The 12,928-nt window shown below is 48.0% G+C and overlaps 2 protein-coding genes across 2 annotated transcripts; both read right to left on the bottom strand.

The window, feature by feature from the left end:
* Positions 1–1,095: 1,095 nt before the first annotated feature.
* LOC309611786 (retinol dehydrogenase 12-like) lies at positions 1,096–7,450 on the bottom strand. The gene is made up of 6 exons (XM_082356609.1): positions 7,210–7,450; positions 6,787–7,026; positions 6,404–6,493; positions 3,026–3,214; positions 2,432–2,538; positions 1,096–2,314 (listed from the first exon to the last, which is right to left on the bottom strand). Exons 1-6 carry the CDS (start codon positions 7,424–7,426, stop codon positions 2,126–2,128), a joined length of 1,032 nt encoding a protein of 343 aa, XP_082212735.1. The 5' UTR covers positions 7,427–7,450; the 3' UTR covers positions 1,096–2,125.
* A 594-nt stretch (positions 7,451–8,044) lies between these two features.
* Positions 8,045–12,914, bottom strand: LOC309611777 (uncharacterized protein C2orf81 homolog). Its single transcript, XM_082356572.1, is given in 5 exon segments — positions 8,045–9,145; positions 9,147–9,502; positions 9,505–9,837; positions 9,924–10,145; positions 12,773–12,914. Coding segments are annotated over 5 exon segments (1,881 nt in total). The 5' UTR covers positions 12,791–12,914; the 3' UTR covers positions 8,045–8,193.
* Between the last annotated feature and the right edge of the window lie 14 nt (positions 12,915–12,928).

The raw sequence follows: 12,928 nt of genomic DNA, 5'->3' as shown, positions 1-12,928 counted from the left end.
AAAATACTAAACATATGGGTAAATCCATACAAATATCAACTATTTAAAATAACAAAATATCTGATTTGTGAAGTTAATGAAATAACAATATAATTAAAATATTGGGTTACAAAAGCATATGAATTCAAAGAGAATGATTAATGTTAAAGAACTCTAAGCTCTATGTATTGTTTGAAAGAAGAATAAAGATAATGATTAAAGCTGTTAAATAAATATGCAGGGACTTCCCTGGTGGTCCAGTGGTTAAGACCCCAGGCTCTCACATGTGGCACGGCCAATAAAATAAAATAAAATAAAATAAATATGCAGGTTAAGGGACTTCCCTGGTAGTCCAGTGGTTAAGAATCCACTTTCCAATGCAGGAGACACGGGTTCGATCCCTGGTTAGGGAACTAAGATTCCACATGCCACAGGGCAACTAAGCCCGCATACTGCAACCACAGAGTCTGTGCTCTACAACTAGAGAAGCCCGTGTGCTGCAACAAAAACCCAGCACAGCCAAAAAAAAAAAAAAAAAAAATGCAGGTTAAAATTTTTAGACTAACCACTAAAGAACAGAAGTAGATTGTATATTAGAGAGGGAGTTTAAAAATGGAAAAATCGGGACTTCCCTGTGTCCAGCGGTTAAGACTCCATGCTTCCACTGTAGGGGCTGCAGTTTTGATTCCTGGTTGGAGAAGTAAGATCCTGTGCACAGCGCAGCCAAAAAAAAGGAAAAATCATCCCACTGCACTCTAAGAGGCTCCCAACCAATCTTCTCTCCTTTATTCAGGGTCAGACTTGTATCACAGTCTGGCGTATCTCCCTGCTTCTTCCCCACTTTCTCTCACAGCCATTTGCCCTAGCAAGTTTCTTGTACATTTAATCCTCAATTAATTGGCATCTGTTTCTCGTATAATGTCCCTAGACTAACACAAATTCCCAATTTATTTTATAAAATGAATCTATCCATGACAGCAAAACCAGACAATGGCAATATAAGTAAGGAAAAGTACAGTACAGGCCAATCTCATTTATGAATAAACAGTTCCAAGCAAAAACATGAGTATACTAAATTTAGCCATGTATACAAAATTAACACTCTGACAAAGTTGGTTTAAATGCAAGTTTGGTTTAATACTAGAAAATCAATTAAGGTCTAGGAAAAGAAATAAACTTTATAATAGTTGAAAGAGAAGAAATAAATGTTATTATTCCCAGATGGTGTGATTTTCTATGTGGAAAAACCAAAAGTCTACAGATAACTTGTCAGAATTAGATAACTTAATAAAGTTGCTTGATGTATGATTAATATACAAATTTTAAAATGCCATTTGCAATAGCATAAAAAGTAAGGGATCTGGAACTAAATATAATAAAATTTGTGCAAGATCTTTATGGGTAAAATTATTCAAAATTTTGTAAAGATATTAAGAAGATTTAAATAGACAAAAGTACACTTTGCTCATGGTTAGAACTCATTATCATAAAAACTTCAATCCTCCCAAGTAGATGTAGTGCAATCCCGACAAGGTTTGTGTATGTGAAATTTGAAAAGCTGATTCCAAAATTTATGTAGATTTAAAAGAAGCAATGCACTCTCACTCTCAGAATTCACTGGCCTTATTGCATGACTCAGCACCCAGGAGCAGCTGGCTGATAGAAAGGTGGAATGGTTACCTATAGGCTCAGTTACAGTACCAGCTGGGAAACAACGCCCTATGAAGTTGGGATGCTGTCCTACAGGATGTGGCATATGCCTTAATCCAGAGGACACTATGTGGTACCGTCTCCCCCAAGGCCAGGAACCAAGAGGTACAGGTAGAAGTTTCCCCTCTTACTGGTACATCTAATACCCACCGAAAGGAGTCTTACTCCCCATCACCACAACATGGGACTCGGTAGGTTTGGAGATCCTAGTGACCAAGACATGAATACGTCTATCAAAATACTAGCAGTAAAGTAGAAGCTGAAACTGTCCCCTGGCTGATCTGAGCTCTCACGCCCCTGAATCAACAGGGAGAGGAAGTGGTCACTATACTGGACAAAGAGATTGATCCTTGGAGCCAGCAAACAGAAGGCATAATCAGAGTAAGGGCTGGGAGTCAAGGAGAGGGTGGCTAGTTAGGGCAGGGGTCACAGAAGATCAGTCCACCTTGTCTAGGTTTGTTAGTCGGACTGAGGTATTCCAGAGGCTTTGGGCCACATGACAATCCCGAGCAGCTTCAGGGGGAAGAGTTATCACACAGGAACAATTAAAATGTTTTCCAGAAATGCCATCCAGCTCCTTTGCCAAGCACAGGTAGAGGACTGGGATTGCACCTTGTTTGCTATCCTGTAGAGACACGGGGGAAGAAAAGGAGTAAAGGACACTCAGCAGCAGAGCCCTGCCCCACCCTCCACTACCCACATTAAAGAAGGTGGAGGCCGAGCCAGCTCCCCCACTACCCACCTTAAAGAAGAAGCTGAGGAGCCAGAAGAGGAAGTGATATGGCCAAGAGAAATGCCTCATGATCTTCGTGTATACAACACCTGGGTCCACAGAGTTCACAGTCACACCTGAGAGGGTGAGACACGTGTAGTACAAAGTGAAGTGAGAGGAGGATGGTGGGAAGAAAGGGTTAAGTGTGGTTCTGCAATGTGCAATGAGGGGAGGATATTTCAGATCTGTCGGGTAGAGGTGACAAGAGACCTGGGGGTGGTGCCAGGGAAGTCAGTGTTTAGTAACTTACATGAATGGTGATATCTGAGCCAGTAAGGAGACATAAGTATTTGAAAGTGTTGGGTGATCTTGAGGGGGAACATGATGGATGGTGTTGGAGGAGAGGGAAGTTGTAGGTGATGAGAGAGTTGGAAAAGCACGAAAAGGAGATATGAAGATGGGGTTGAGGGCAACATAGGGTGCACAGATGATAAATGGAGGATATTAACAGCTGGCTTGGGGGATATTGGGAGTATTATATGGCCAGAATATATTGGAATGAGATGGGAAGTGTTGGGAGGTAGTGTTGGGAGTGGAGGAGCAGGGGGTGTCAGAGGCAGTTACCTGTCCCTTGCAGTCTCTGGGCAAGCTTCCCAGTGAATGAGGCCAAAAGAAGTTTGCTGCAGTCATAGTTCTGGTTGAAGGTCAAAGGTCTACCAGCCCCTATCAGATGTTCCTCATCAATGTACCCATGTGCTTGCCGGAAGGAAGACACATTCACTACCCGGGCTGACCCTGCCCGCTGAAGGGCCCCTGGGTAGAGAGAGGACCACACACCTTCAATCCAAGTCCTAGAGTAAATTCCCATGCCCACTCCCCAACCTGCTTCTCCATGAGACTCCAGGAGGACAGGGACCATCCCAGGCTTTCAGGAGAGAGTCAGTGGGTCCCCATGCAGGGGCCCAGGCGAGGCACAGCTCAATGTGAACTGAGACTTCATTTTTATTATCTGCTTTCCTAATGCTCTTCCTCTTGTTTTATTTTAGTGGGGGGTTTTTTTTGCCTAAAGTAAAAGTGGAGTTTTGCCTTTTCTTTCACTTGCTAGCTGGAGCTAATTTAATTAATCCTTGTTTATATTTTTATCCTGCTGATGGCTAAGAAGGGGAAGGAGAGGCTGGAAATGCTCTGAAAACTGTCTTTCACACATTCATACATTCATTCTTTTACTTATTCATTCCACAGATATTCACTAGGCCCCTGTATTATGGCAGACACCACGCTAGGTGCCAAGGACATATGGGTGCTAGGTTTAGGGGAAAAGAAATGTGTGCAGAAATGCTTGGGAAGGTGTGTTGTTTTTTTTTTTTTAATTTTAACTATCTTCCAAAAGAGTGAAAGTAAAATTACTATCAATAGAACAGGTACAAGTAAATCTTAAAAAAAAAAAAAAAGAGTTCCTAACTATACAAAAAAAAGGCTGGATTATATAAAGTATCAAAAGTTGTAGGACTTCCCTGGTGGCGCAGTGGTTAAGAATCCGCCTGCCAATGCAGGTGACATGGGTTTGAGCCCTGGTCCAGGAAGATCCCACATGCTGCGGAGCAACTAAGCCCATGCGCCACAACTACTGAGCCTACGCTCTAGAGCCCGTGAGCCACAACTACTGAGCCTGTGTGCCACAACTACTGAAGCCCACACACCTAGAACCAATGCTCCGCAACAAAGAGGAGCCACCGCACTGAGAAGACCATGCATTGCAACGAAGAGTAGCCCCCTCTCACCACAACTAGAGAAAGCCTGTGCGTAGCAATGAAGACCCAACGCAGCCAAAATAAATAAATTAATAAAATTATTGGAAAAAAATTGTAGTTGTCACATATGAGTTTACTTATTGTTTCAAAATGCTAAAACTATTTTTTTAAATAAATTTATTTATTTATTTATTTATTTTTGGCTGTGTTGGGTCTTCGTTTCTGTGCGAGGGCTTTCTCCAGTTGCGGCGAGCGGGGACCACTCTTCATCGCGGTGCACGGGCCTCTCACTGTCGTGGCCTCTCCCGTTGCGGAGCACAGGCTCCAGACGCGCAGGCTCAGTAGTTGTGGCTCACGGGCTTAGTTGCTCCGTGGCATGTGGCATCTTCCCAGACCAGGGCTCGAACCTGTGTCCCCTGCATTGGCAGGCAGAGTCTCAACCACTGTGCCACCAGGGAAGCCCGCTAAAACTGTTTTGAGCCCTCCATTTAAATGAAGAATCACAAATGAAAACTAGAGCAGGAGGTACTTAGCCAAAATTTGTTGGAGAGAAGATTATTCTTTTTTTTTTTTTAATTTGTTATTTATTTATTTATTTATTTATTTATTTATTTATTTATTTATTTGTTTATTTATTTATTTATGGCTGTGTTGGGTCTTCGTTTCTGTGCGAGGGCTTTCTCTACTTGCGGCAAGTGGGGGCCACTCTTCATCGCGGTGCGCGGGCCGCTCACTCTCGTGGCCTCTCTTGTTGCGGATGGAGCACAGGCTCCAGACGCGCAGGCTCAGCAATTGTGGCTCATGGGCCTAGTCGCTCCGTGGCATGTGGGATCTTCCCAGACCAGGGCTCGAACCCGTGTCCCCTGCATTGGCAGGCAGATTCTCAACCACTGCGCCACCAGGGAAGCCCCGAGAAGATTATTCTTAAAGAGGACAGTGAACTCCAAACTTGCAGACATAGTGACATGAAGACCAAAGGGGCTCACAACCTAGTTGGAGACTGATCTTCAAGCAGCAACATCAGTGCAGGAACAGAGATGTGTACAGGGACTAAGGGAGTCCTGTAAATGGGGACGGCTGGGGGAGGCAGAGGTGTCAGGGCAGGATCCACAACACGAGTGGTATCTGTGCTGAGTGTTGGCAGCTGAATTAAGTTAGACAGGCTAAAGAGATGGGAAAGGATATTCCAGATAGAGGGAAATACATGTGCAAAAGCACAGCCAGAATTATAAAACTGAGTGTGGCCCAAGAGATACAGATTGTCTGGCTGGAGACAAGGGTGTGGGCTTGGGAACGGCAAAGGTGAGACTCTCAGCCTGCAGATGGTCTTTTAAGTGGAGAGAAGCAGCTTAGTTTATTATATAAAGTACAGAGTTCCTTCAAAGGATTTGAAGCAAGAAAGTGATATGATGAAAGGTGATTTCTTAGAAGTGGCAGAAGGGAGAATAGATTAGAGAAGGGAAGATGGGAGAGAAGGCAGTTTAAGAAACTATTACTAAGCAAGGTACGGACAGGGTATTGTAGCATGTTCTAATTTTTGGAAAGGGGGGAAAATATTTATACTTACAAATGCATAAGGTTTGGCCTTGCTCTTTGTTCACTTTCCGGTTGGGGCTAATTTAATCACCCACTAAAGGGTACATGAGACCTGGCAATAGTAGTTGCCTCCCAGGAGGGGAATGGGTAGCTGATTTTCCAAGAGAGGAGGAGACTTTTTCTTTCTGTCTGTCTGTCTTTTTTTTTTTTTTTTTTTTTTACTGCATACCCTTTTGTACTTTGGACATGTATTACCTGACCAAAAAATTAATTTTCTTTTAAAGAGGCTATTAGACAATCCAGAGAAAATGTTAGGGAGAATGTGCCTGTCACCCAATCCCTCCCCTCCCTAGGAAGAATACAAACCTCCTTAATTCTAGTAGCCTAATACCACCCTCAAGAAGCTTTTGTTGAGATGACTGACTCTACTAGTCTGGCTAGAACTCAGAGCTGGGGGAAAGAGAGATGGGATGTAGATCTTACATCCTCTTGCTGGTTGTATTTGGGGCTGACTGATTCCATTACCAGCCTCCTAATCCTGACTGTTGCCAGGTGGGTTCCCTGCTGTGTACAGCAAAAATATACTGGGTCATTGCTCAGCAAGCATCTGGGTGCCAAGGGAAAGGAGATGACCACGGGAGACAGTAAGCACAAAAATGCCAGGGGAATGGAAAAGTGGGGGTGGCACAGAAGGTAAGCACCCATCCTTCCTTACCTTGGAGCAGATTTGCGAGCAGAAAGGGCCCAATGTAGTTGGTGGCAAAGGTGAGATCAAGGCCCTCTGGGGTAAGTGTAGTGGGGAATCCTGGGAGGAGATGAAAACATAGGTGGTGGGTGATGGAGTGAGGACCCTGAGGGAGACAAAGTCTGGGGAGGACATATTGGGTTCAGTAGAAATGCCACAGGAGCGTGGATGTGTTGAGATGGGGGCAATGAAGTTTGAGGCTATAACTTAAGGTAGGCTTTTTAGGATAGTGTCTGAATTATAGTGTTTCCATGGTATGTACAGGTTAGGCTTGGAGGATGCCTGTTTTGGGGTCCCTGAGCTAGAAAGAAGGTTCCTGAAATGTGCTTAGGGGAAGCAATCAAGGCACATACCACAGACTGCAGCATTGTTAACCAGTAGATGTATCTCAGGATACTCCTGCAGAAGCCACTGAGCAAAGCTGCGGATGGAGTCCATAGAGCTCAGGTCCACCTCACCAAGCAGGAGGCGGTTGCTCTTTGACACTGCTTGTATCTCGGCCAGGGCTCGCTGTCCACGCACCCGGCTACGGCAGGCCAGGATCACACGTGCCCCGCGGCGGGCCAGCTCCTGGGACACAACCTTCCCGATGCCTGTGGGAGGGCAGCTTCAGAGTATGCTAGTCTGGGGAGTGACTAAAGGGCAATGTGGGAGGTGGGGTGCAGGGGGAGACAAGTGTTCTGACAGTGGGTGCTGGTCCTCCTCCCTGCCCTCCCTGTTGGGGCTGTTGGAGGCTGAGGCCCTTAGTGAAGTGACAGGGCAGGAGGAGCACTCACCACTGTTGGCCCCAGTCACCACTGCTATCTTCCCAGTCAAATCTGTGGAGCAGCATTGGAGGTCCCAAAGATATAACTTATGCCAGACCTGCACACTTAGTCTAAGCAGGAGGACCAGAATGAGGAGGACAGAGCCAGGACCCCAGACTGGGGTGCTGAGTAGAGACCACAGTGACATAGCAGAGAAGTCTGGTCTGCCACTGGAAGTGCTGCCCATGGGAGGGTGGGGAGGGACTAGTCAAAGCTGAGTAGGACTAGGCAAGAGGTTGGTGTGGAGCAGAAGGCACAAAATTTAAGGAGGCACTCACTCGTGGGTGTGCTTTAGCATCCCGTTTGAAACTGAGAGTGAATTCCTCCTTAAATTGTTTTCCCTAGCTATCTGATTGCCTCACTCCATTGCTGGTCCAAGTCAAAGGTCAAGAGAGTCTGGGTTTCCCTAAACCCTGCATAGGCTCAAATGTGTCTCCAAGTGAAACTTGGATTTGCCCTCTAAGATGAATGGACAGAGCTCCAGGGACTGGAAATTAAATTCCTCATGTCTCGAATCACTCTGTGCTTAAGTGGGGCCATCCCCTTCTTCCCCTACTGGAAGGAGACTCTCATAAGTTCTCCAAACTGAGGCAGAGCCCACTTGGAACCCTTATGTCTGCTCCTTTGTGGAGATGGGGATGGTTCTCCAGAATGCCTCTGCTGGGGAGCCACCTTGGCCCTGAAGCAGGGTCTCCTAAGGGTGTAGTGGAATTATTCCCTGGAGCCAGTGTTCTATATTCTTCTAGACCACTCCAGTTCACGAGAGCACACACTTGGAAGAAACTGACAGACAGCAGGCCAATACTTAAGGCAACTCAGGTGTTTATTTCTGGCAAGCAGACAGAAGGAAGGTAGGTTTCACACTGCCTGAGGTTCAGGGCTCAGAATGGGGCAGGTGCTTGGAGGGGAGTGACCACATTTTGGGGGTTGAGTTCTTCATTAGCTGTGCCACGGTCACCTGGGGCTTCGGGGCGCCTGTGTGGATGGAGGAGAGGTGCTGCCTTCTTTGTCCTCCTTTTGAGGTTCAGCAGAGCTGAGCAGCACCTGGGTGGTTGGGTTCCACATGCTCACACCAGGAGCCAGCTTCAGTGCTTCCGGCAGCAACACGGGCTTCCACATCACCTGGGACGTGGCCTCGAGAACTCGGGCCACGGGATGAAGCCACTTGTGAGGATCCTGGCTCTCCCCGTCCCCAGGGTCCAGGCCCTGCAGAGGTGCGCGGGTGCGGCCAGCCCACAGCTCACCCAGCAACTCGGCCTGCCCCTCCCAGCCGCTGGGCCACTTGGCACCCGGCCATAGTCTGGGGCTGGGGCTGCGGGCCACGTCGGGGCGCGCCGGGTGTGTGACGACAAAACGGAGCCCCGGACTGGGGAAGGGCAGCTTTGAACCAAAACCTGGCGACGGTAGGCCTAAACTTAAAGTAGGGAATTGGAGGCTGGGGCCGGGGCCCAAGTCTCGGAAAGGAACGCCAGGCGGGATAGCGAAGAACACTGACGGGGAGACGCGGACGCTGCGGGAGGAGGCTTGCGGTCCGGCTGGGGCCTCGGTCTTCTCGCCCCGCTGGCGCCCGCGGTAGGCTTCCAGGGGGCGCGCCTCGGAGTCTGGGACCAGAACCTCCGCCAGCGGGCGCACCCAGTGGCGCGGCAGCCGCGCCGGGTCCAGGCGCGCCATCGCCGCCTTGCGGCCCATTCTGTAGTGAAGCGCGCTGGGCCGCGCATCGGCGCGCCCGGGCTGCTGCGGCTGGAAACCCCCGGCGGGGCTGAGCGCGGTGGGGCCGCCCGCAGAGGGGCCGGACACCAACACGACCGAGGGGATGCGGGGCACCTTCTCCTCCTTGAGCTCCGGCCGGTCTCCAGCCGCGTGCGGCTGCGGCGGGCAATAGTAGAGGTCCTCGAGCGAGAACTGAGCTGAGGGGCTGTGCCCTCTCAACAGAGGCCTGAGGGCTGGCTACCAAGGACAGCTCCAGAGAAGGGTGGGGACGGCCGGCGGGCGCCATCTCTCCCGACGGTTGGCTGCTCGCGTTCAAGGATCCGACAGCAAACAGGTGGCCCCTCGCCTGGTCGTCCAGTTTCTCTAAAGGACCCCTGGGCCCTGTCTCCTGAAACAGGACCGGGGCGGGTAGGGGGCCCGGGGTTACTCTCAGTTCAGGAGGACGCTCCCACCGCTCCTGAGAGCCTGTATCCATCCACGATCTTCCTAAAGGGATCTGGTCCACGTTCTCTTGGTCCTGGGGAAATGCACCAGGGTGGAGGTGAGGGGTGAGGGGTGAGATGTCAGAAAGGGTAGAGAGGAGGTTGGAGCAGTCCAGTGAGGCCCTGAGGAGATCGAAGACGCGGCGGCGGTGACAGCTGGGAGGTAGCTGGGGGCTGAGCTTACTTCGCCTTGGAAGGTCTCCTCCAGCCCTACCGAGGTCAGCGCGTGCAGCACGGGCACGGATCCCTGAGCCCAGGCGTCCGTCGTGCAAGACAAGGGTTCCTCGTCCTCGCCCCATGTGGGGTCCTTTGCCACTGCAGATTCTCCCTCGTCCCTGGCCAGGAAGCGCCACTCGGTGATCTGCAGCATGGCTTCCCGTGCCTGACTGATGGTGAATGGAATGCACTGCAGAGGCGAGAAAGGGTCTCAGCCCAGCTGGGAGGGGTCAGGGAGAGGGGAGATGGGTCTGGAGAACAAGGATCCAGGCCCACCTGCTGGGTCAGGTAGACTTTAAAGGCAGAGTCCATGACTCGGGCCAGCAGATCAGCCAAGATGTCCCCCACCACTTCCTCGCCCTCTTCGAGAGCCGTGAGCGCCATCCACTCGGCCTCAGTGAGCCGCCCAGGCACTATATCCACCTGCGGCACCGGAACCGTAGGCGGCCGCGCCTTTTCCGCCTTGGATCGGGTCACCCCGCGGTCTCGGACCTGCTTCTGTGGGAAAGGAACAGGGCAATCAGGGCGGGAAACCGAGGAGTGGAGAAGCAGTTATGGGCTAGGAGGAAGCTTCTTCAAGTTGTCTAGTAGGAAAGAAAGCCTTTAGAGAGGGATAATTTACTAAGAGACTACTATATGACAGATGCTTTTCAGGTGTGTGACCTAGCTAATTTAATTTTCATAACAGCTCATTAAGCCCATTTTACAGACAAAGAAACTGAAACCTGACAGCAGTTTACCTCCACTTGCTTGGGATTACACAGTGAACCCAGGCTATATATAGCTCTAACTGCACAGTCCTTGCTATTTGCACTAGTTCAAAGTGTTCAAAACTCTTGAGAGTTCAAGAACTTGAGAAAGAAAAGTCAACAGGACTTCCCTGGTGGTGCAGTGGTTAAGAATCCACCTGCCAATACAGGGGACATGGGTTCCATCCCTGGTCTGGGAATATCCCACATGCTGAGGAGCAACTAATTCCACGAGCCACAACTAGAGCCCACGCGCTGCAACTACTGAGCCCATGTGCTGCAACTACTGAGGCCCATATGCCTAGAGCCCATGCTCTGCAACAAGAGAAGCCACCGCAATGAGAAGCCCACGCACCACAACGAAGAGTAGCCCCTGCTCGCTGCAACTGGAGAAAAGCCCACATGCAGCAGTGAAGACCCAATACAGCCAAAAATAAATAAAATTAATTTTAAAATGTAGGGGAAAATAGTTTAAATTGTCATATAATCTCTGGGTGAGAAACAGCTGCCTAGGCATAAAAGTAATGTAAGAAATAATAAAGAAATGGGTAGATAAGTATATATATATATAGGTCAAATTTTCCTCTGCTTATTTTAAAAAACATTCCTAATTAGAAGGTGATAATAGTAGTTTTCATTTACTGGCACTTAAAGTATATCAGTCACATACATGGATTCTATTCCTACATTTTTTAGACTACATACTATTTTTATCCCCATTTTACAGAATTTTCCCAGGACAACAGAGCAAGGAAGTAGTGGAGTCATATTTCATATGCAGGTCTGTCTGACTCCAGAGTTTGACTTTATCCTGCTTCCTAAACAAAAAATATGAGCAACAAATTTTAAAAAAGGATAAATATCCCCAAATACATTAAAAATGCATATAAATTTTTAAAAAATCATAAGACCTCCAAGGATAATAAGCAAAGGACATAATATTTCACAGAAGTGGAACTGTTGATGACTAATAAACTTTTGAAAAGCTGTCCAACCTTCAAAAGTACTAATTCCAGTTTTATGAACACACACAAAGGCATATTCTGAAATGAAAATAAAAATATATTCTCTAAAATATTCCCTGTGATGTCATTTATAATAGCAGAATATTGAAAATATACATCTAACAAAAAGAGAATAGGTGGCTAATTGTGTGCTATGATGGACTATTATTCAGTGATTAAAGGCAGTCTTTAGGAAGAATTTACAATAGCATAGGAAAATACTTATGATGTAATGTTAACTGAAAGAAACAGGATACAAAATTACATATCAAGTATGATCTCAGATATGTAAACCAATGTGTTGAAGAAAAGGAAAGCACAAAAATTGTAACAGTGGATATGTTTCTTTCCTACACTCTTCTCCATTTTATAAGTTCTCTACAGTGACTTTGTATCCTTTTATAATCAAGAAAAATCCACTGAAAAAGAAAAATCTAGTCCCCCCAAAATCCATATTAAGGACATAGGAATTTAGTAGCAGATTCTTGGGAGTTTTCTCATTTCCCCACAACAGTCTCCCTGAACCTGATTCCTTCTAAAATTTACCTCCCAACGTAATCTTCCCAAACCTTTGCCTCCCCATCCCCACCCTTATTGCCTCATACATGGTATTCCCCAAAATTCATTCTCCCCCAACTCTGGTGTTTCCTAAACCTCACGCTGAACTCAAAATCCCTTAAGCCTCATTTCCTCTCTCTGCTAGAGAGAACAGTCCTGTTGGCAAGCCCAGGGAATGGCCCACGGCCCAGTCCAGGCTTGGCCAGAGCAGAGCAGCTAGGGCTGGGAGAGGAGAGTTGGTTCCCTAGACTTCCCCACCCAGCGTCTCATGTGACACCCGTGATAATGGCTGTACCTATAAGTGGCCGGAGCAGAGGGGCCAGAGATTGTTGCACGAATTCTCTTCAAATCTGTTTATTTTAAAGTTTCTTGCCTTTTAAACAATTGACTTTCAAGTGCAGCCTCAGAATTGTTGTTTAATCCATTTCTTCCTCCTGAAATTCTCGAAATGTATCATATCTAGCGACACCTCTCCCCAATGCCTAATTCTGGTTTATCCATTTAAATGTGTACCTCAGTATAAGAAACATTATTATACATGCATTAACTGTTTCCAAAGTCACTTCTTGTTCTTGAGCTCTGCACCACCCATTTAACCCCTTTCCCTCAGGTACCAAGTGTGACAATGCTTGTGAGTGGGCGTGGTGCAGGTGTAGATTTTCTGCCCTAGTGCACCGACATGGCTTCCTTGGTCATCTTGAACGCCCTCATGGAGGGCGGGCGCCGGGTGGCACAGAGCTGGCCCACGGTTCCGGACACCGATCTTAACGGTCTATCCCCGCTCTGGGGCACCCTCAGCTGAGCTAAAGCTCACCGGGCCTTCGTGCGCCATCGCCGCAGCTGTAGCTCCAGCCCCGGGAATCCAGCTGCTTTCCTGTCCCGCCGCCGCTGCTGCTGCCGCCTATCGGTCGCCTCGGCAACCACGCCGCAGGCGGGCTCGCCCCGCCTACAGTTGACCTGGCAGCAGCGC

The sequence above is a fragment of the Balaenoptera borealis genome, assembly GCF_965194805.1.
Source record: "Balaenoptera borealis genome assembly, chromosome: 15".
In the NCBI taxonomy this organism is placed as follows: domain Eukaryota; kingdom Metazoa; phylum Chordata; class Mammalia; order Artiodactyla; family Balaenopteridae; genus Balaenoptera; species Balaenoptera borealis.
This window is presented reverse-complemented; position numbering and strand designations above follow the sequence as displayed.

Excerpts from the sequence above, each read along its gene's own strand:
- LOC309611786 (XM_082356609.1), bottom strand. The coding sequence starts at position 7,426 with ATGGGCAGCACTTCCAGTGGCAGACCAGACTTCTCTGCTATGTCACTG. Across the intron at positions 7,027-7,209 it reads GGTGACTGGGGCCAACAGTG|GCATCGGGAAGGTTGTGTCC; the intron begins GTGAGTGCTCCT and ends GCCCTCCCACAG. Across the intron at positions 3,215-6,403 it reads GCTCGCAAATCTGCTCCAAG|GGGCCCTTCAGCGGGCAGGG; the intron begins GTAAGGAAGGAT and ends CTCTCTACCCAG.